This window comes from Oncorhynchus masou, chromosome 28, assembly GCF_036934945.1.
Source record: "Oncorhynchus masou masou isolate Uvic2021 chromosome 28, UVic_Omas_1.1, whole genome shotgun sequence".
In the NCBI taxonomy this organism is placed as follows: domain Eukaryota; kingdom Metazoa; phylum Chordata; class Actinopteri; order Salmoniformes; family Salmonidae; genus Oncorhynchus; species Oncorhynchus masou.
In genome coordinates this window covers 9,991,172-10,011,781 of record NC_088239.1, presented here as the reverse complement: position 1 = coordinate 10,011,781, position 20,610 = coordinate 9,991,172, and the positions used below count along the sequence as shown (strand labels likewise).

Here is a 20,610-nt window from a genome sequence, read left to right as displayed (position 1 = left end):
AACGAAACAGTTCTGGAAGGTGACATACACTAAACAGAAAACAACCACCCACAAACAAGAGTGGGAAAACAGGCTACCTAAGTATGGTTCTCAATCAGAGACAACGATAACCAGCTGCCTCTGATTGGGAACCATACCAGAACGAAAGATAGAAACACAACACCTAGACATACAACATAGAATACCCACCCACATCCCACCCTGACCAAACTAAAAATAGAAACATACAAAGCAATCTTCGGTCAGGGCGTGACATAACCAAGAATTTTACGACATTCAGATGAGACTGGTAGAAGGTAAATAATAATTAATGACTGAAATGTAAGAGATCGGGAACCATTCCGAGTCGCTCTAAGAGTTCATTCGGAAGACGGAACTCCTTAAATAAACTTCTCTGTGGTGCCCCCTGTTATTAATGAGTTACTTGTTGCATGATTAAATTCAATCACGTAATCAATTAAACGTTAGGTAATCGATTTGGAAAAATAGCATGTCATCACATTAAGGATTCTAAAGACCCGACAAGAGGGAGACGTAGAACACATGCCCAGGTGGTTAGTTTCAGTCCAAGTCCCTGCCGCTTCCACAACCTGATAGGACCATGCTAACGGTACATGACCAATTCTAATGATGGCTACGTCACGTGGCACCATCAACCCGGCAAGCAACTATGAACATTCTCATTATCTCGCCACACTGACTCAGCCTTGTATTTAAAGTAACTGTCCAGTGTTTCAAGATTTATATGAAATACGATCTATAATTAATTACAATATGAGTGAAATAATTGCCATTTTTTTGGAAGGAAAGTTAAGTATGGTAAAAAGCTGTGCATCAGCAGTGTTTCTCGTTATGTCAGCCAGTAACCACGTTTCCATCCACAGTTTGTGAATAAAGTCATGTCATATAAAACATTTAGAAACACAACAGCTGTGACAGACTGTTTTGTCACAATTTTATAAATGCCGACGGATAATTACTTCGTTCGACATGATGGGATCTTTTTTTTATGCAAGAAATGGTGAGGGAAACAGCTTTATGCACAAATATTGATATTACCATCATGTCGAAGAAGACTTGTTGTGTGGTCCTCCCACTACGACTCGGAAAACCATGTAGTTTATTAGGCTACAGATGAAAGAAGTTACGATGAACTTCACAGGGTGGTGAAAGTGCACTGTGATCTTGATGCTACTGTATCTCTGATGTAAGGAGATGACGGAGCGCCTGGCATTAATGACATTCTCCCCGTAGAGAAAGATAATGCACATGTATGTTACCACAAAACAAACAGTAACTTGTGGATGCATACATGGTACAGTAGCGGTTAGCTTATACAACACAATACAACAACATACTGTAGAGGTGTTCAGCATGAGATAAAGTTGCAATAACTACTGTAATACCTAATACAATACCTACTGTAATACCTACAGAATACCTAGTGGTAAAACCTAATTGATTACCTACTGTAAAATCTACTGTAATAACTAACGCAATACCAACTGTAATACCTACCACAATACCTACTGTAAAACCTAATAGAATATCTACTACAATACCTACTGTAATACCTACTGTAATACATACTGCAATACCCACTGTAATACCTACTGTAATACCTAATAGAATACCTACTGTAATACCTACTGCAATACCCACTGCAATACCCAATGTAATACCTACTGTAATACCTAATAGAATACCTACTGTAATACCTACTGCAATACCTACTGTAATACCTAATATAATACCTACTGGAATACCTACTACAATACCTACTACAATACCCACTGTAATACCTACTGTAGTACCTACTGTAATACCTACTACAATACCTACTGTAATACCCACTGTAATACCTACTAATACCTACTGTAATACCCAATAGAATACCTACTACAATACCTACTACAATACCTACTGTAATACCCACTGTAATACCTACTTTAATACCCACTGTAATACCTACTTTAATACCCACTGGAATACCTACTACAATACCTACTGTAATACCCACTGTAATACCTACTGCAATACCCACTGTAATACCTACTGTAAAACCTAATAGAATACCTACTGCAATACCCACTGCAATACCTAATATAATACCTACTGTAATACCTAATAGAATACCTACTGTAATACAGTCGCTCTGGATAAGAGCGTCTGCTAAATGACTTAAATGTAAATGTAATGTAAATGTAATACCTACTGCAATACCTAATGTAATACCTAATATAATACCTACTGTAATACCTACTGTAATACCTAATATAATACCTACTGTAATACCTAATAGAATACCTACTGTAATACCTACTGCAATACCTAATGTAATACCTACTGGAATACCTACTACAATACCCACTGTAATACCTACTGGAATACCTAATAGAATGCCTACTGTAATACCTACTACAATACCTACTGTAATACCTACTGTAATACCTAATAGAATACCTACTACAATACCTACTGTAATACCCACTGTAATACCTACTGTAATAACTAATAGAATACCTACTGTAAAACCTACTACAATACCCACTGTAATACCTACTGTAATACCCACTGTAATACCCACTGTAATACCCACTGTAATACCCACTGTAATACCCACTGTAATACCCACTGTAATACCCACTGTAATACCTACTGTAATACCCACTAAAATACCCACTGTAATACCTTTTTTTTATTTTCTTTTTTACCTTTACCGGTTACTAGTCCAACGCTCTAACCACTAGGCTACACTGTAATACCTACTGTAATACGTAATAGAATACCTACTACAATACCTACTGTAAAACCCACTTTAATACCTACTGTAATACCTACTGTAAAACCCACTTTAATACCTACTGTAATACCTACTGTAATGCCCACTTTAATACCTACTGTAATACCTACTGTAATACCCACTTTAATACCTACTGTAATACCTACTGTAATACCCACTTTAATATCTACTGTAATACCTACTATAATACCTAAAAGAATACCTACTACAATACCTACTGCAATACCTACTGTAAAACCCACTTTAATACCTACTGTAATACCTACTGTAATGCCCACTTTAATACCTACTGTAATACCTACTGTAATACCCACTTTAATACCTACTGTAATACCTACTGTAATACCCACTTTAATATCTACTGTAATACCTACTATAATACCTAATAGAATACCTACTGCAATACCTACTGTAACACCTAATATAATTCCTACTGTAATACCCACTTTAATATCTACTATAATACCCACTGTAATACCTACTGTAATACCTAATAGAATACCTACTGTAATACCTACTGTAATACCCACTTTAATACCTACTCCAGTACCTACTGTAAATTATTCAAACCTACAGTAAAAATAACAACTGCCACTGTTCTGTGTGTATGTGTGTGTGAGTGAGAGTGTGTGTGTGTGTGTGTGTGTGTGTGTGCAAGTCTGTATCTGCTGAAAAAGTGAGAGAGATTGAGAGGAAACAATCACCAAGCTGCTTCTCTTTCAACGATGTTCCTTTTCTATTTATTTACATATGAACCCCATTATAAAATAAGAACATAACAAACAGAAACACACATTCCAAAGTTTGTACATACAGTGCAGGGTGACATAGGTGACATACAGGACAAGAACCTCTACGGCGGATCAGGAGTTATGTGGTAGCAAGTGGTTTCATGTGGCTTTCTGCTGTGGAACAGTAGTGTCGTAGCGAGAGACATTGAGTGGAAGAGTTCACAGTTCTGTGTGGTGTTGTGACTAGCTCGGCCAGAGACCACCTTGATTCTCCCACAGCAGAGGTGAACAAGCCAATCTACAAATGGCCTACACTGGTTTTTGTTCCAGCCACCTGATTCTATGGCCACGCCAGGTCTTTGTGGATAACACTGGCCATTACTGGGACTATAACCTTTGTTCTCTGGTCTCTAAGGAAGGTCCCTGAATAAGCTCAGTCCCAATTGTACATTCTAAATGCTACTGAATTGCTAGATCAGTTTCTGTAGCTGTTTACAAGAGATGGGCCGGGCAGGCGGCCACATTGGGAAAGGGGGGGACACATTGGGGGGAGACCAACCTCCCTGATACTGAAGTTCCAAGTGTTCTGTTAATTATGCAATCATCAATCAGGTACTGAGTTCCATGGTGTTACCATTGTTGAGTCATTTAGGAGTCGCTCTTATCCAGAGCACAGAGGGTTAAGTACCTAGCTCAAGGGTTAAGTACCTAGCTCAAGGGTTAAGTACCTAGCTCAAGGGTTAAGTACCTAGCTCAAGGGTTAAGTACCTAGCTCAAGGGTTAAGTACCTAGCTCAAGGGTTAAGTACCTAGCTCAAGGGTTAAGTACCTAGCTCAAGGGTTAAGTACCTAGCTCACGGGTTAAGTACCTAGCTCAAGGGTTAAGTACCTAGCTCAAGGGTTAAGTACCTAGCTCAAGGGTTCATCAACAGGTTTTTCACCTCGTCAGCTCGAGGTTTCACCTAGTGAACTCGAGTATTCGAACCAGCGACATTTCAGTTACAGGCCCCCAACACTCTTAACTGCTAACCTACCCCCCCCCTCAAAATAATAAAAATAAATGTTACATACATAATTTATGCAGTCTCTATGGCAAATTAATGATTCAGTGGGGTGCATTTCAATACTCTTAAGTAGCCATCTCTCCTCGTCTCCCAGGAAGGATGCAGCTACACTACAACTCCTCTAGAGGGCAGTGTTTCTCTCTGTTAAGTCTCCACTAGGGCACAGTCAGTCAGCAGGCACCATGTTACAGAATGATGCAGGTAGAAGCAGAATGCATAGGGCAGACACAGTCTATTATATTATTCTATAAGCATAGAGAACTGTGTCTGTTTGTCCATGAAGTCAGTCTCTATCTGAAGAGCTCTGTAACAGTGTAGGCCTGCTCACTGGATGTCACACTGCAAAAAGTCACACTGCAAAAAGTCACACTGCAGTCGATTGCTGTACAATATCTCTTATCATGTTCACCCTAGTTGTTCTCACAATGAGATAAAAAAAAGGATAGAGAAAAGGGAGGACATAAAAGGATGGAGTGATATGATCAACAGGCACTATTTTATTTACTGCCTCTGTCAGACCTGAGCAATCGAAAAACAAATCAGTCGCATCATCTTCTCTACACTCCCATCTGCTTCATTGCCCAGGCAACAGAGACTGTGATGGCTTCTTTGTGCTGAGGCACTAGACTACATTTCCCATGACCCACCTCTGTCTTGCATATCTACTTCCTGGAAGATACAGTTTCAGCATCCCGTCATTGCTGTCAGTGTGTGGAAGAAGATGATTGTGTGTGTGTGTGTGTGTGTGTGTGTGTGTGTGTGTGGGGGGGGTGATCTTCAGGTTGGAGTTCTAGAAAGATGTCAGAGTTTCCGATTTGGAATTCTGAGTTAGTTTACTATTGAAAACGATTTCACCAGTCGGAGCTTGTTTTTTTTCCCACGTTCTAAATGGTATTGAATTGACTAAAGTTGGAAGTCAAAGATTTCCGACTTCCCAGTTGTTTTGAACATGGAATGTGTTCCACAGTCCGGGGCACTACTTGTCGTTCTCATCTTCTTCACTCAGGCTACTGAAGGAGGCTGAGGCCTCTTTGGGTGAGGAGGGGGAGCCTGGCCTGGGCCGAGACCAGAGAGAGGGAGGAGATGGGGAACGGGATGGAGACAGTTGCCTGGGTGGACTGTTGCTAGGTGACCCACGAGGTGACATGGCGTAGGAGATCATCCGACCACTACGCTCACTAAACACCTGTTTCTGTTGGGGGGGGGGGGGGGGTAGAGGGATGGAGGGAGAAAGAGGGCGAGGGAGTGATGGAAAGAGAGGAAGGGAAGGAGTGGAGAGAGGATAGTGGGAGGGATAGAGAGGGTTTAGAGAGGGATGGAGGGAGGGGGGTAGGGGAGAGTGGAGATTGGATAGGGTGGAGGGATAGCGAGGATATGGTGGAGGGATGGAGAGAGAGAGAGAGAGGAAGTCGGAGAGAGACAGAGACCGGTATGTGAGAGTACTTTCACTTCAAAGACTAGTCTAGTTGGAGGTCGACAGTTTAGTTCACAGATTAGATTTGTGAACAAGGAAGTGACATGTCAGATGAGTGATTGTAAAATTTGCATGAGCGGAGCATGAGAGACAGGCCTTACTTACCCATGTTCCATCTGGGCCGAACAGTTCCAGGAAGTTACCAATGAACTCCCGTGATTTCTCCTCCCACTTCTGTATGAGGTCATGGCTCTTCTCCTCCACGCGGTAGACAAAGTGTTTACTCTTCTCCTCCACCGTCTTCACCTTCTCCTTCATACGGTCCACCTGGTTCTGAAGGCAGTACTTCTTCTCCTGAGGAAGGTTGGATGGAGGTTGGATGGAGGTTGGAGGGAGAGAGGTTGTAGGGAGAGAGGGAGGTTGGGGAAGGTTGGAGGTTGGGAGAAGATGGAGGAATGTTGGAGGGAGCTTGGAGAAAGGTTGGAGGGAGCGAGGTTGGTAGAAGGTTGGAGGAAAGTTGAAGGAATGAGAGAGGGAGGCAGGAAGATTGGGGAAATGTTGGAGGGAGGTAGGAAGAAGTTGGAGGGAGGTAGGAAGGTTGGAGGAACGTTGAAGGGAGGTTGAGGGGAGGTTGGAGAGATGTTGAGGAAGGTTGGAGGAATGTTGGAGGGAGGGAGGGAGGGAGGGAGTTGGAGGGAGCTGAATTCCTTGGTGTTACCATTGTTGAAATGATGTAACCTCCATTCATTTATGCAGTCGCTATGGCAACGGGGTGCATTTCAATAGTCTTAAGTAGCCATCTCTCCTCGTCTCCCAGGAAGGATGCAGCTACACTACAACTCCTCTAGAGGGCAGTGTTTCTCTCTGTTAAGTCTCCACTAGGGCACAGTCAGTCAGCAGGCACCATGTTACAGAATGATGCAGGTAGAAATAGAATGCATAGGGCAGACACAGTCTATTATATTATTCTATAAGCATAGAGAACTGTGTCTGTTTGTCCATGAAGTCAGTCTCTGTCTGGAGAGCTCTGTAACAGTGTAGGCCTGCTCACTGGATGTCACACTGCAAAAAGTCACACTGCAGTCGATCGCTGTACAATATCTCCTATCATGATCACACTAGTTGAGATAAACTAAAAGAAAGGATGGAGAAAAGGGAGGATGTAAAATGATGGAGTGATATGATCAACAGGTTGGAGGGAGGTTGGGGGAGAACGGAAGGTTAGAGGAAGGTTGGAGGGAGCTTGGGGGGAGATTGGAGGGTGGAGGAAGATGGTAGGACTGTTGGAGGGAGGTTGTAGGAAGGTTGTAGGAAGGTTGGAGAAATGTTGAAGGGAGGTTGGAGGAAGGTTGAAGAAATGTTGCCTCCTTCATACGGTCCACCTGGTTCTGCAGGCGGTACTTCTTCTCCTGAGGAAGGTTAGAGGGAGGTTGTAGAGAGGGAGGTTGAAGAGAGGGAGGTTGAAGAGAGGGAGGTTGAAGAGAGGGAGGTTGAAGAGAGGGAGGTTGAAGGGAGAGAGGTTGAAGGGAGGGAGGTTGAAGGGAGGGAGGTTGAAGAGAGGGAGGTTGAAGAGAGGGAGGTTGAAGAGAGGGAGGTTGAAGAGAGGGAGGTTGGAGGAAGTTGGAGAGAGGTTGGAGGAATGTTGAAGGGAGGGAGGTTGAAGGGAGGGAGGTTGAAGGGAGGGAGGTTGGTGGAGGGAGGTTGGAGGGAGGGAGGTTGGAGGAAGTTGGAGAGAGGTTGGAGGAATGTTGAAGGGAGGGAGGTTGGTGGAGGGAGGTTGGCTGTACTGTATGTCTTTGTTTTTTGACAGTTATCAGTTATGTTCTAAGTGTACACGGACACACATGTGCACAAAAGCGACAGTTCTGTTAAGGGTAGACAGCGCACAGACACACACACTTACGTTGATGAAGCTGACGTTGAGCTCTTTAGCGGTGTAGCCTCGCTGTAGGTTGCGTCTAGCGTAGAGGTCGTAGTCTCGTACGATACGAGTGATCAGGTCAGAGGTCGAGATACCCTCTGTCCGCTGGGTCGGCACGAACATGCCTGGAACACACACACACATTATAAATAAACACCCACACATATTCAAAATATATTACAAATAAACACCCACACATATTCTAAATATATTACAAATAAACACCCACACATATTCTAAATATATTAGAAATAAACACCCACACATATTCTAAATATATTAGAAATAAACACCCACACATATTCTAAATATATTAGAAATAAACACCCACACAGTTGAACATGCGCACACACACACACTGATCGTCGAGAATCATCCTTCCCCAATCTGAAAGCCTGCTGAAGTCAATGGCAGAAAGTCGTGGTGTAAACCCCATTGTAAATGAGTGGCGCCTCGCAACACGTCAAACCTTGCTTAGGAGGAGAGTGTTGAAGCCATACAGTCATTTGTTCACGCAGAGGCGATGTAAACGCCTTTAAAGACTACAGCACAATTCTGGCAAAACATAATTACGTTTTTCATCTATTTTCTGCAAAATTGCAAACTAGCAAAATGGTACACAACAACTCTTCGCAGTCAGTAAAAACAGTAACAAACATAACACGCTGCACCCCTCCTACGGGCACGTGGGGGAGCGTTCTTAAAATGTAACATCTCATCAGACTGTCGCTGCTGAAAGCCAGCGGAACATTCTAGACATTTCAGCTAATACAAGAATCTCCAGACGTATGGATACCTGAAACTGACTCCGAATAGAGCTTTACACACACACACACACACACATACACACACCTGCCTCCTTGATGTGTTTGTAGACGTCCTCAGTTCCTGCTGAGGAGTATGGGATATCGTCATGAGCCACAAAATCGATCTGAGAAACAATCAGAACACAAGAAGACAAAAATCACAGAACAGGAAGACAAGAATCCCAGAACAGGAAGACAAGAATCTCAGAGCAGGAAGACAAGAATCACAGAACAGGAAGACAAGAATCCCAGAACAGGAAGACAAGAATCACAGAACAGGAAGACAAGAATCCCAGAGCAGGAAGAAAGTGCATGCAGATAAAGTGAGACGCAGAAAAGAGCCGTGCACGCTAGCACATTACTCTAGATACACAGTCAGAGAACGCTGAATGAACAAGTGTGATGGAAACAGTCAGACACACCTGGTGTTTCTCCAGGAAGTCCTGCGTGAGCGTCCATGGTGCGTCTCGGACCACCTCGTCGACATAGCGACAGTGTCTCAGAGCCTCGTACCTCTCATCCTCCGTCATCACTGTGAAACCCTTGTACTTGTGGGTCAGCTCATCACTGCACACTGACACACACACAAAGTCAAAGGTAACAGAGAGTATGAATAACATACATGTTTAGCTAAGAGTCATTATATCCACATGTTTATAAATGTATATCCGTATATCTACATGTGTGTGTGTGTACATACCTCCCACTATGAGGTATGCATTGGGGAAGAGGTTCTTGGCCTGCATCAGGGCTCTGGCATGACCGGAGTGGAACAAATCAAATATTCCATCTGCATATACACGCACTGGGCGGTCCACTGAAGAGAACACACAGAGAGTTTACATCTAGAGGACACGCACTGGGCGGTCCACTGAAGAGGACACACAGAGAGTTTACATCTAGAGGACACACAGAGAGTTTACAACTAGAGGACACACAGAGAGTTTACAACTAGAGGACACACAGAGAGTTTACATCTAGAGGACACACACAGAGTTTACATCTAGAGGACAAACAGAGAGTTTACATCTAGAGGACAAACAGAGAGTTTACATCTAGAGGACACACACAGAGTTCACATCTAGAGGACACACACAGAGTTTACATCTAGAGGACACACAGAGAGTTTACAACTAGAGGACACACAGAGAGTTTACAACTAGAGGACACACAGAGGGTTTACATCTAGAGGACACACAGAGAGTTTACATCTAGAGGACACACGGAGTTTACATCTAGAGGACACACACAGAGTTTACATCTAGAGAACACACAGAGTTTACATCTAGAGGACACACAGAGAGTTTACAACTAGAGGACACACAGAGTTTACATCTAGAGGACACACAGAGAGTTTACATCTAGAGGACACACAGAGGGTTTACATCTAGAGGACACACAGAGGGTTTACATCTAGAGGACACACACAGAGTTTACATCTAGAGGACACACAGAGAGTTTACATCTAGAGGACACACACAGAGTTTACATCTAGAGGACACACACAGAGTTTACATCTAGAGGACACACACAGAGTTTACATCTAGAGGACACACAGAGAGTTTACATCTAGAGGACACACAGAGAGTTTACATCTAGAGGACACACAGAGAGTTTACATCTAGAGGACACACAGAGGGTTTACATCTAGAGGACACACAGAGAGTTTACATCTAGAGGACACACAGAGAGTTTACATCTAGAGGACACACAGAGAGTTTACATCTAGAGGACACACAGAGAGTTTACATCTAGAGGACACACAGAGAGTTTACATCTAGAGGACACACAGAGAGTTTACATCTAACACATATATACCACTATCATAGAGGAGAGGAGGAGGAGAAAGTGAGGAGGATGTGGAAACGAAGAACGGATGGTTATGAGTGAAAATACTGAGGATGGGAAGAAGAGAGGATGAAGAATGAGGATAAGAGGAGGAACAGCGATAAACTAGTGATGGAGCTTGGACCAGAAGAGGAGGTTTACTTGGGGTGCCTCTGCGGGCCTGAGCGATGGAGAGTTTCTCATGAGGGGCGCGGCACTCACAGCTGGTGTCCTTGGCAAAGATAGCAGGCTCTGTCAGCATCTGAGAGAGAGAGAGAGAGAGAGAGAGAGAGAGGGGGGGGGGGAGAGGGAGAGACCCATACAACCTAGATTTATGTTTGTTTATTTTCCCTGTTGTACCTTAACTATTTGTACATGATTATAACACTGTATATAGACATATGACATTTGAAATGTCTTTATTCTTTTGAAACTTTTGTGAGTGTAATGTTTACTGTTAATTTGTTATTGTTTATTTCACTTTTGTTTATCTATTCCACTTGCTTAGGCAATGTATATATGTTTCCCATGTCAATAAAGCCAATTGAATTGAACTGAATTGATTTAACAGAGGAAAAGATTTAACTGTTAGACACTTTATTGGTTCACTGTTACGTTAACATCAGCATATTAAAACAGCACATCAAATTCACATCTACAAAACCATTTCTCTTCACAACAAACCACAAATGGTATGGATTTACAGAGGAACAACATGATAGATGAAGAGGGAGAAGAAGAGAAGGGAGAGGAAAGATAAACCTGAAAAGCAAAAGAGGCAGAAAGAATCCAATTTCATTTGAAAGGGGGATGGAGAGAGGAGTGAGGAGAGAGGAGCGAGGAGAGAGGAGAGAGGAGAGAGGAGCGAGGAGAGAGGAGAGAGGAGAGAGGAGAGAGGAGAGGGAGAGAGGGAGAGAGGGAGAGGAGAGAGGGAGGAGCGAGGAATGAGGAGAGAGGAGAGAGGAGAGAGAGGAAGGAGAGAGGGCGAGGGAGTGAGGAGAGAGGACGAGTGAGGAGGAGCTTGGAGCGAGGAGAGAGGAGAGAGGAGAGAGGAGCGAGGGGAGAGGAGAGAGGAGCGAGGAGAGAGGGAGAGAGGAGAGAGGAGAGAGGAGGAGGGAGAGGGAGAGGGAGAGAGGAGAGAGGAGAGAGGAGCGAGGGAGCGGCAGAGGAGAGAGGGAGAGGGAGAGAGAGAGAGGGCAAAGCGAGGAGAGAGGGAGAGAGGAGAGAGGAGCGAGGAGAGAGGGAGAGGGAGAGAGGAGAGAGGAGCAGAGGAGCGAGGAGAGAGGAGAGAGAGAGAGAGAGGGGAGGGGAGAGAGAGGGGAGAGAGGAGAGAGGAGAGAGGAGCGAGGGAGATTTATGAGGAGAGAGAGAGAGGGAGAGAGGGTTGAGGAGTGAGAGGAGAGAGGAGCGAGGAGAGAGGGAGAGGAGAGAGGAAGGAGAGAGGAGATGAGATAAGGAGCGAGGGAGAGGAGAGAGGAGCGAGGGAGAGAGGAGAGAGGAGAGAGGAGAGAGGAGAGAGGAGAGAGGGAGAGAGGAGAGAGGAGTGAGTGTATTGTTTAGGAGAAGGGAGAGGAGATTGTTTAGAGGAGAGAGTTTATCGAGGAGAGAGGGATTCCACTTGAGGGAGAGAGGAGAGAGGAGAGAGGAGAGAGGAGCGAGGAGAGAGGAGAGACTGAGAGGAGAGAGGAGAGGGAGAGAGGAGAGAGGAGAGAGGGAGAGAGGGAGAGAGGAGAGAGGGGAGAGGAGAGAGGAGAGAGGAGAGAGGAGAGAGGAGAGAGGAGAGAGGAGAGAGGAGAGAGGAGAGAGAGAGAGGAGAGAGGAGAGAGGGAGAGGAGAGAGGAGAGAGGAGTGAGGAGAGAGGAGGAGAGAGGAGAGAGGAGCGAGGGAGAGCGGGAAAGGACAGGGCGAGGAGAGACATCAAGGAGAGGAGAGAGGAGAGGACATCTAGAGGAGAGAGGAAAGGGAGAGGAGAGAGGAGGAGAGGGAAGGAGAGAGGAGAGAGGAGAGAGGAGAGAGGAGTGAGGGAGAGGAGCGAGGAGAGAGGGAAGAGGAGAGAGGAGGAGAGGAGAGAGAGGAGAGAGGAGCGAGGAGAGAGGAGAGAGGGAGGGCGGCGAGGAGAGAGGAGAGAGGAGAGAGGAGAGAGGAGAGGAGAGAGGAGAGAGGAGAGAGGAGAGAGGAGAGAGGAGAGAGGAGGAGAGGGAGAGGAGGAGAGAGGAGAGAGGAGAGAGGAGAGAGGAGAGAGGAGAGAGGGAGAGGAGAGAGGAGAGAGGAGAGAGAGGAGAGAGGAGCGAGGGAGAGGAGGAGGAGAGAGGAGAGGAGGAGAGAGAGGAGAGAGGAGAGAGGGAGAGGAGAGGGAGGAGCGAGGAGGAGGAGAGAGGAGAGGGGAGAGAGGAGAGAGGAGAGAGGAGAGAGGAGAGAGGGAGAGAGGAGCGAGGAGCGGAGGAGGAGAGAGGAGAGAGGAGAGGAGAGAGGAGCGAGGAGAGGAGAGAGAGGAGAGAGGGAGAGAGGAGAGAGGAGCGAGGAGAGAGGAGAGAGGAGAGAGGAGCGAGGGGGAGAGGAGAGAGGGAGAGAGAGGAGAGAGGAGAGAGGAGAGAGGAGCGAGGAGCGAGGAGAGAGGGAGAGAGGAGAGAGGAGCGAGGAGAGAGGAGAGAGGAGAGAGGAGAGAGGAGAGAGGAGCGAGGAGAGAGGAGAGAGGAGAGAGGAGAGAGGAGAGAGGAGAGAGGAGAGAGGAGTGAGGAGAGAGGAGCGAGGAGAGAGGAGAGAGGAGAGAGGAGCGAGGAGAGAGGAGAGAGGAGAGAGGAGCGAGGAGAGAGGAGAGAGGAGCGAGGAGAGAGGAGAGAGGAGAGAGGAGCGAGGAGAGAGGAGCGAGGAGCGAGGAGAGAGGAGAGAGGAGAGAGGAGCGAGGAGCGAGGAGCGAGGAGAGAGGAGAGAGGAGAGAGGAGCGAGGAGAGAGGAGAGAGGAGAGAGGAGAGAGGAGAGAGGAGCGGGAAACAGAGAACGTGAGAGATGGAGGAGATTAAAAAAAGTTGTCCCCTTCTTGATTGCCATCCCCTCTCTCTGGTTTAGTAATGCCCATTAGATTATTGATCAGGTTTAATATCTATTCTCTATCACAACTATCAATTACATGGTGGTGGGACAAGCAGCACTCAGTGGTATTGATTTACTTCTGGCTAAAATGGAACTCTCTCTCTCTCTCTCTCTCTAATAAATTCAAAGGGCTTTATTGGCATGAGAAACATATGTTTACATTGTTGACATCTCTCTGTCTCTCATTCTCTAGAGCGGGAGAGAAAGAGAAAATCTAACATGCATGACTTTCCCAGTGACATCCTCAATGACATCATAGATATACTCCCATAACACAAGATGTATGAAGGTAATTCCACCTCTACGTATTCCATCTGGATAAGGGATAAGATAGAACAAAGAGGAGGTAGAGAGAGCTCCCGTGTGAGCTCCCATCCCCATGGCAACAGATGGAGAGAACGGAACAGTGAGGAGGACACACTGAGGTAACTCTTCTCCCACAATCCACTGCAAGGTGAAATCGGGGAGGAGCCCAGAGCGGACAAAGGGCAGGCGGATGCCTCGGTCGATCGGCCAATCAGAGGGACCGCAGCGAGCATGCTTACTACACCCTTACACTGACACAAGCAGAGAACGTCTAGAGTAAGAAGGGTTAACTAAGAAAACAACAACGCTGTGGTGGAGTAAAGAAAGAGAGAGACAGAGGGAGACAAGTGAGATGATGAAGAGCAGGAGAGAGGCACAAAGAATAAAAGGGAGAGATGCAAACAGACGAGAGAAAGAGAGCGAGAGAGCGAGAGACTGAATGGGGCTGGCATCGCCCCTGTTTTCTTGAGCTTTTGTGTCCATGTCAGGAGATCTATGCTAGACTGCTTATACACACGTACCCCTGCCAATACTGGGAAACACACCCAACCCCCCACCCTCCCCCAACACACAGATATACACAGTCCACTCAGCATTCAGAACATCCCCCAAAGACACACACAGACAGTGGACCTGTTTCAAAACAACAAGGAGACGAGCTAGCCCCCGTTCCTCTCCCCTCCCCCCCACACAAACACACACAGACCTTACCGTGACCAGCTGGGGGCAGGTGTGCTCGAGCTCCTCCATGTTTCCCCTAAAGGCTCATGGGATACAGCGGCTGCACCCCCTGTCTGTGACTCAGCATCAGAGAGATGATGTCTCTCTCTATTTCTCTGTCTCTCACCCAATCTCTCTCTATTTCTCTCTACCTCCCCCTCTCTCGGCCTCTTTCCCCTCTCTTCACTTCCCCCTGTATCCCCGCCCACTCTGTCCTACTCTCTCCTCTCTCCCTCCCTATACTCCACCTCTTCCCTCCCGCTCTCCTCCCTTTGGCAGAGTGATCCCTCGCTCACAGACCAGCAGCCAAGCATCTCCAAACTCTTGCCATGGCGATGACAAAGGGGAGAGAGAGAACTCCAATCAGTGCACAGCTCCCACTGTCTCATTTGCATGGGTGATACGGATTGGCTGAGCTGGCTAGGACCATCAGTGAAGGATGGCAGTGAGTATTAGTGTCTAGGAGGCTATATGTCAATAGTCTACAGTAGCTCCTCTCCTCTCCTCTGAAAACACACTTTAGGTGAAAGTAATCATGGCACATACATGCACACTGAGGAGGTTGCTTTCATATACCCAGTTTTCACATCAGTGCAAATGAAGGAAGCCCTCTTTAGAGTAGACTATTGAGACTCCACTATGTGTTCAAAGGTTGGAATGGTTCCTCCCTGTGCTGTGTCCCAACAGTCTTAATCAGCTCCAGTTTTTGTCACCTTTCCTCCTTGACCACATCAGGATAGGTGAAAGCAAGAGGCTGTTATAGTAGTAGACACCTATCCCGTGCTTTTAGGATCAGGTGTTATGAGAGAAAACAAGGGGTTGGGGAGAGGAGACCATTTAAGAATATACGGGAACAGTATACGGTTTCCTACTGATTTGCAATGATATACAGTACAGAGAAGGAACATAGAGAGAGCTTTAACCTTATTCTATTCCGATGAACCAGCAGGAACATGGAAGTGAATCTTTCTGATCTTTACATTTCCTTCCCCTCTCTCAATCTTTACATTTCCTTCCCCTCTCTCAATCTTTACATGTCCTTCCCCTCTCTCAATCTTTACATGTCCTTCCCCTCTCTCAATCTTTACATTTCCTTCCCCTCTCTCAATCTTTACATGTCCTTCCCCTCTCTCAATCTTTACATGTCCTTCCCCTCTCTCAATCTTTACATTTCCTTCCCCTCTCTCAATCTTTACATGTCCTTCCCCTCTCTCAATCTTTACATGTCCTTCCCCTCTCTCAATCTTTACATTTCCTTCCCCTCTCTCAATCTTTACATGTCCTTCCCCTCTCTCAATCTTTACATGTCCTTCCCCTCTCTCAATCTTTACATGTCCTTCCCCTCTCTCAATCTTTACATTTCCTTCCCCTCTCTCAATCTTTACATGTCCTTCCCCTCTCTCAATCTTTACATGTCCTTCCCCTCTCTCAATCTTTACATGTCCTTCCCCTCTCTCAATCTTTACATTTCCTTCCCCTCTCTCAATCTTTACATGTCCTTCCCGTCTCTCAATCTTTACATTTCCTTCCCCTCTCTCAATCTTTACATGTCCTTCCCCTCTCTCAATCTTTACATGTCCTTCCCCTCTCTCAATCTTTACATTTCCTTCCCCTCTCTCAATCTTTACATTTCCTTCCCCTCTCTCAATCTTTACATGTCCTTCCCGTCTCTCAATCTTTACTTCTCTCTCCAGTGCATTCAGAAAGTATTCCGACCATGTTATCCTCGTTTTGTTACATTACAGCCTTAGTCTAAAGTGGATGAAATTGTTTTTCCCCCTCAACAATCTACACACAATGCCCCATAATGACAATGCAAAAAACAGGTTTTTAGAATTTTTAGCAAATGTATTAAAAATAAAGAACTGAAACACCACATTTACATAAGTATTCAGACCCTTTACTTTGTTGAAGCACCTTCGGCAGTGAGTAGAGCCTTGAGTCTTCTTGGTTATGACGCTACAAGCTTGGCAAACCTGTATTTGGGGAGTTTCTCCCATTCTTCTCTGTAGATCCTCTCAAACTCTATCAGGTTGGATGGAGAGCGTTGCTGTACAGTTATTTTCAGGTCTCTTCAGAGATGTTCAATCAGGTTCAAGTCCAGGCTCTGGCTGGCCAACTCAAGGACATTCAGAGACTTGTACCAAAGCCACTCCTGCATTGTCTTGACTGTGTGCTTAGGGTTGTTGTCGTGTTGGAAGGTGAACCTTCGCCCCAGTCTGAGGTCCTGAGTGCTCTGGATCAGGCTTTGATCAAGGATCTCTCTGTACTTTGCTCCGTTGATCTTTCCCTCCATCCTGATGAGTCTCCCAGTCCCTGAGGCTGAAAAGCATCCCCACAACATGATGCTGCCACCACCATGCTTCACCGTAGGGATGGTGCCAGGTTTCCTCCAGACATGACGCTGCCACCACCATGCTTCACCGTAGGGATGGTGCCAGGTTTCCTCCAGACTTGACGCTTGACATTCAGGCCAAAGAGTTCAATCTTGGTTTCATAAGAAAAGAGAATCTTGTTTGTGGTCTGACAGTCCTTTAGGTGCTTTTGGAAAACTCCAAGCGAGATGTCATGTGCCTTTTACTGAGGAGTGGCTTCTGTCTTAAGACGCTACCACAAAGGCCTGATTGGTAGAGTCCTGCAGAGATGGTTGTCCTTCTAGAAGGTTCTCCCATCTCCACAGAGAAACTCTGGAGCTCTGTCAGGTTCTTGGTCACCTCTATGAGCAAGGCCCTTCTCCCACGATTGCTCAGTTTGGCCAGGCGGCCAGCTCTAGGAAGAGTCTTGGTGGTTCCAAACTTTCTCCATTTAAGAATGATGTAGGCCACTGTGTTCTTGGGGACCATCAATGCTGCAGAATTGTTTTGGTACCCTTCCCCAAATCTGTGCCTCAACACAATCCTGTCTCGGAGCTCTACGGAAAATTCTTGACTTGGTTTTTGCTCTGACATACACTGTCTATTGTGGGACCTTATATAGACAGATGTGCGACTTTCCAAATCATGTCCAATCAATTGGATTGACCACAGGTGGACACCAATCAAGTTGTAGAAACATCTCAAGGATGATCAATGGAAACACGATTCACCTGAGCTCAATTTCGAGTCTCATAGCAAACGGTCTGAATACTTATGTAAATAAGGTATTTCTGTTTTTTATTTTTAATACATTTGCAAAAATGTCTAAAAACTTGTTTTTCGCTTTGTCATTATGGGGTAGTGTGTGTAGATTGTTGAGGATTTATTTTATTTAATCCATTTTAGAATAAGGCTGTAATGTAACAAAATGTGGAAAAAGTCATGGGGTCTGAATACTTTCCGAATGCACTATATATTTACATTTATCTCCTTCGTTACTTCTCTCTCCATCTTTCTCCCTCTCCATCTTTCTATATTTACTTCTCTCTCCATCTTTACTTCTCTCCTCTCTTTCCATCTTTCTATATTTACCTCTCTCTCCATCTTTACTTCTCTCCTCTCTTTCTATATTTACTTCTCACCCCATCTTTACTTCTCTCTCCCCTGGACCATTCTCTCGCTTAATTTTTTTGTATCGATTTTAACCACTTTATATAAGATTCTCTCTGACTCTACATCTGTCTTTCTTTAAATACCTCTACAAGAACATAAAGGACACTGTTGCATAGTCAGAGACTACAGCCACAGCCACTACCTTTCTACAGCCAGACTACAGCCACTACCTTAGTACAGCCACAAAAGTAATCTGGGAGAAAGTAGGCCTACTTGATAGGTCTACTTCATTTTTTACATGACTGACATCTAAAGGCTTGAACCAGCAACCACAATTAAAGGATAGCCCAATTCCACTATGTCTTGTGCCATAAAGGTCCAGATATCTTGGCTAAGGCCATAGTACAGGTAGAGGTTACAAGTATACTATTGTTGGTTGGCTGACTTACGGTGCCTGCTCCTCTCCTGCGTCCGGACGCACAGGGTGCACCAGAAGCACCTGCGTAATCTTGCGTTACATTGCTTGTCCGCCCCACCATGACTAGAGACGCGTATTTGTCCGTCAAAAACGTTGACTGTATAAAAAACGGTCCTGGCTTTTCCCTTCCCTTGTTCCAACCGTCACCAACAGGCACAGAGACACGGGCACGCAGACACTCTGCGCGCGAGTGTAGCCGAGTGAGGCGTGCACGTTCGTTTTTAAAAACCGCCGGCCTGTGTCGGACATGCATGAGCAAACACACATGCGTGACCGGCCACACCGGGGGACAGCGGGCACATGGTTCACCAACTACAGGCATGTCCAATTAGTGGATCTTGTTCTGTGGCCAAGTGGGTTAAATGAACAAGTAGATAGCTATGTGTCCAGGTTACTAAAGTTGTGGCCACATTTGGGATCTTGAGACAAAATTAGCATGCCCTGAATATATTTAAAACAAATAAACTCACGCCCTAAATATCCAGACACGTCACACATCGGCTCTCTGATCATACGTTGCCTCTCAGTCTAGCCTACATGAACCTAGTTCAATAATTAATTGCGTAACACTGAAGGCACAACATTGTGTACATAAAGTTGATGTTTTATAGCAGATAGTGTGCTATCGACAGTGGTGGAAAAAGTACCCAAATGTCATACTTGAGTAAAAGTAAATATACCTTCATAGAGGATTACTCAAGTAAAAGTGAAAGTCACCTAGTAAAATACTACTTGAGTAAAAGTCTAAAAGTATTTGGTTTTAAATATGCTTAAGTATCAAAAGTAAATGTAATTGCTCAAATATACTTAAGGCAATAAGGCTTCGAGGGGGTGTGGTATATGGCCAATATACCATGGCCAAGGGCTGTCCTAAAGCACAACGCAATGCAGAGTGCCTGGATACAGCCCGTAGCAATGGTATATTGGCCATATACGTAAACCCGCGAGGTGCCTTATTGTTATTATGAAAAGGTTACTAACATAATAAGAGCAGTAAAAATACTGGTTTTGTCATACAGTGGTATATGGTCTGATATACCACAGCCTTTAACCAATCAGCATTCATGGCTCAAACCACCCAATTTATAATTAAGTACAAATGTTAAATTATATATTATTTAAAATTCCTTATATTAAGCAAACCAGACGGCAACATTTTATTTAAATTTTAGTTTTGGATGGCCAGGGGCACACTCCAACACTCAGACATAATTTACAAACGAAGCACATGTGTTTAGTGAGTCTGCCAGACCAGAGGCAGTAGGGATGACCAGGGATGTTCTCTGTTTAGTGAGTCCTCCAGATCAGAGGCAGTAGAGATGACCAGGGATGTTCTCTGTTTAGTGAGTCCTCCAGATCAGAGGCAGTAGAGATGGCCAGAGATGTTCTGTGTTTAGTGAGTCCTCCAGATCAGAGGCAGTAGGGATGACCAGGGATGTTCTGTGTTTGGTGAGTCCTCCAGATCAGAGGCAGTAGGGATGACCAGGGATGTTCTGTGTTTAGTGAGTCCTTCAGATCAGAGGCAGTAGGGATGACCAGGGATGTTCTCTGTTTAGTGAGTCCTCCAGACCAGATGCAGTAGGGATGACCAGGGATGTTCTCTGTTTAGTGAGTCCTCCAGACCAGATGCAGTAGGGATGACCAGGGATGTTCTCTGTTTAGTGAGTCCTCCAGACCAGATGCAGTAGGGATGACCAGGGATGTTCTCTGTTTAGTGAGTCCTCCAGATCAGAGGCAGTAGGGATGACCAGGGATGTTCTGTTTAGTGAGTCCTCCCGACCAGATGCAGTAGGGATGACCAGGGATGTTCTCTGTTTAGTGAGTCCTCCAGACCAGATGCAGTAGGGATGACCAGGGATGTTCTCTGTTTAGTGAGTCCTCCAGACCAGATGCAGTAGGGATGACCAGGGATGTTCTCTGTTTAGTGAGTCCTCCAGACCAGATGCAGTAGGGATGACCAGGGATGTTCTCTGTTTAGTGAGTC

At 45.3% G+C, this 20,610-nt stretch overlaps 1 protein-coding gene across 3 annotated transcripts; it reads right to left on the bottom strand.

The window, feature by feature from the left end:
- Window positions 1–5,322: 5,322 nt before the first annotated feature.
- LOC135517145 (choline-phosphate cytidylyltransferase B-like) lies at window positions 5,323–18,770 on the bottom strand. 3 transcript variants are annotated; one of them, XM_064941182.1, is made up of 8 exons: window positions 18,598–18,762; window positions 10,728–10,827; window positions 9,439–9,555; window positions 9,161–9,312; window positions 8,785–8,863; window positions 7,915–8,057; window positions 6,177–6,365; window positions 5,323–5,789 (listed from the first exon to the last, which is right to left on the bottom strand). In XM_064941182.1, exons 1-8 carry the CDS (start codon window positions 18,685–18,687, stop codon window positions 5,574–5,576), a joined length of 1,086 nt encoding a protein of 361 aa, XP_064797254.1. In that variant the 5' UTR covers window positions 18,688–18,762; the 3' UTR covers window positions 5,323–5,573. The 3 variants fall into 3 exon arrangements, with proteins under 3 accessions (XP_064797254.1, XP_064797256.1, XP_064797255.1); XM_064941184.1 differs by lacking the exon at window positions 18,598–18,762 and adding an exon at window positions 14,673–14,881; XM_064941183.1 differs by lacking the exons at window positions 5,323–5,789; window positions 6,177–6,365 and adding an exon at window positions 6,642–7,420 and having other exon boundaries at window positions 18,598–18,770.
- Window positions 18,771–20,610: the final 1,840 nt, after the last annotated feature.

Coding starts and splice junctions, on each gene's coding strand:
- LOC135517145 (XM_064941182.1), bottom strand. CDS start 18,687: ATGGTGGGGCGGACAAGCAATGTAACGCAAGATTACGCAGGTGCTTCT. Junction 9,313..9,438: donor TGCATACCTCATAGTGGGAG/GTATGTACACAC, acceptor TGTGTGTGTCAG/TGTGCAGTGATGAGCTGACC. Junction 5,790..6,176: donor TCGGCCCAGATGGAACATGG/GTAAGTAAGGCC, acceptor CCCCCCCAACAG/AAACAGGTGTTTAGTGAGCG.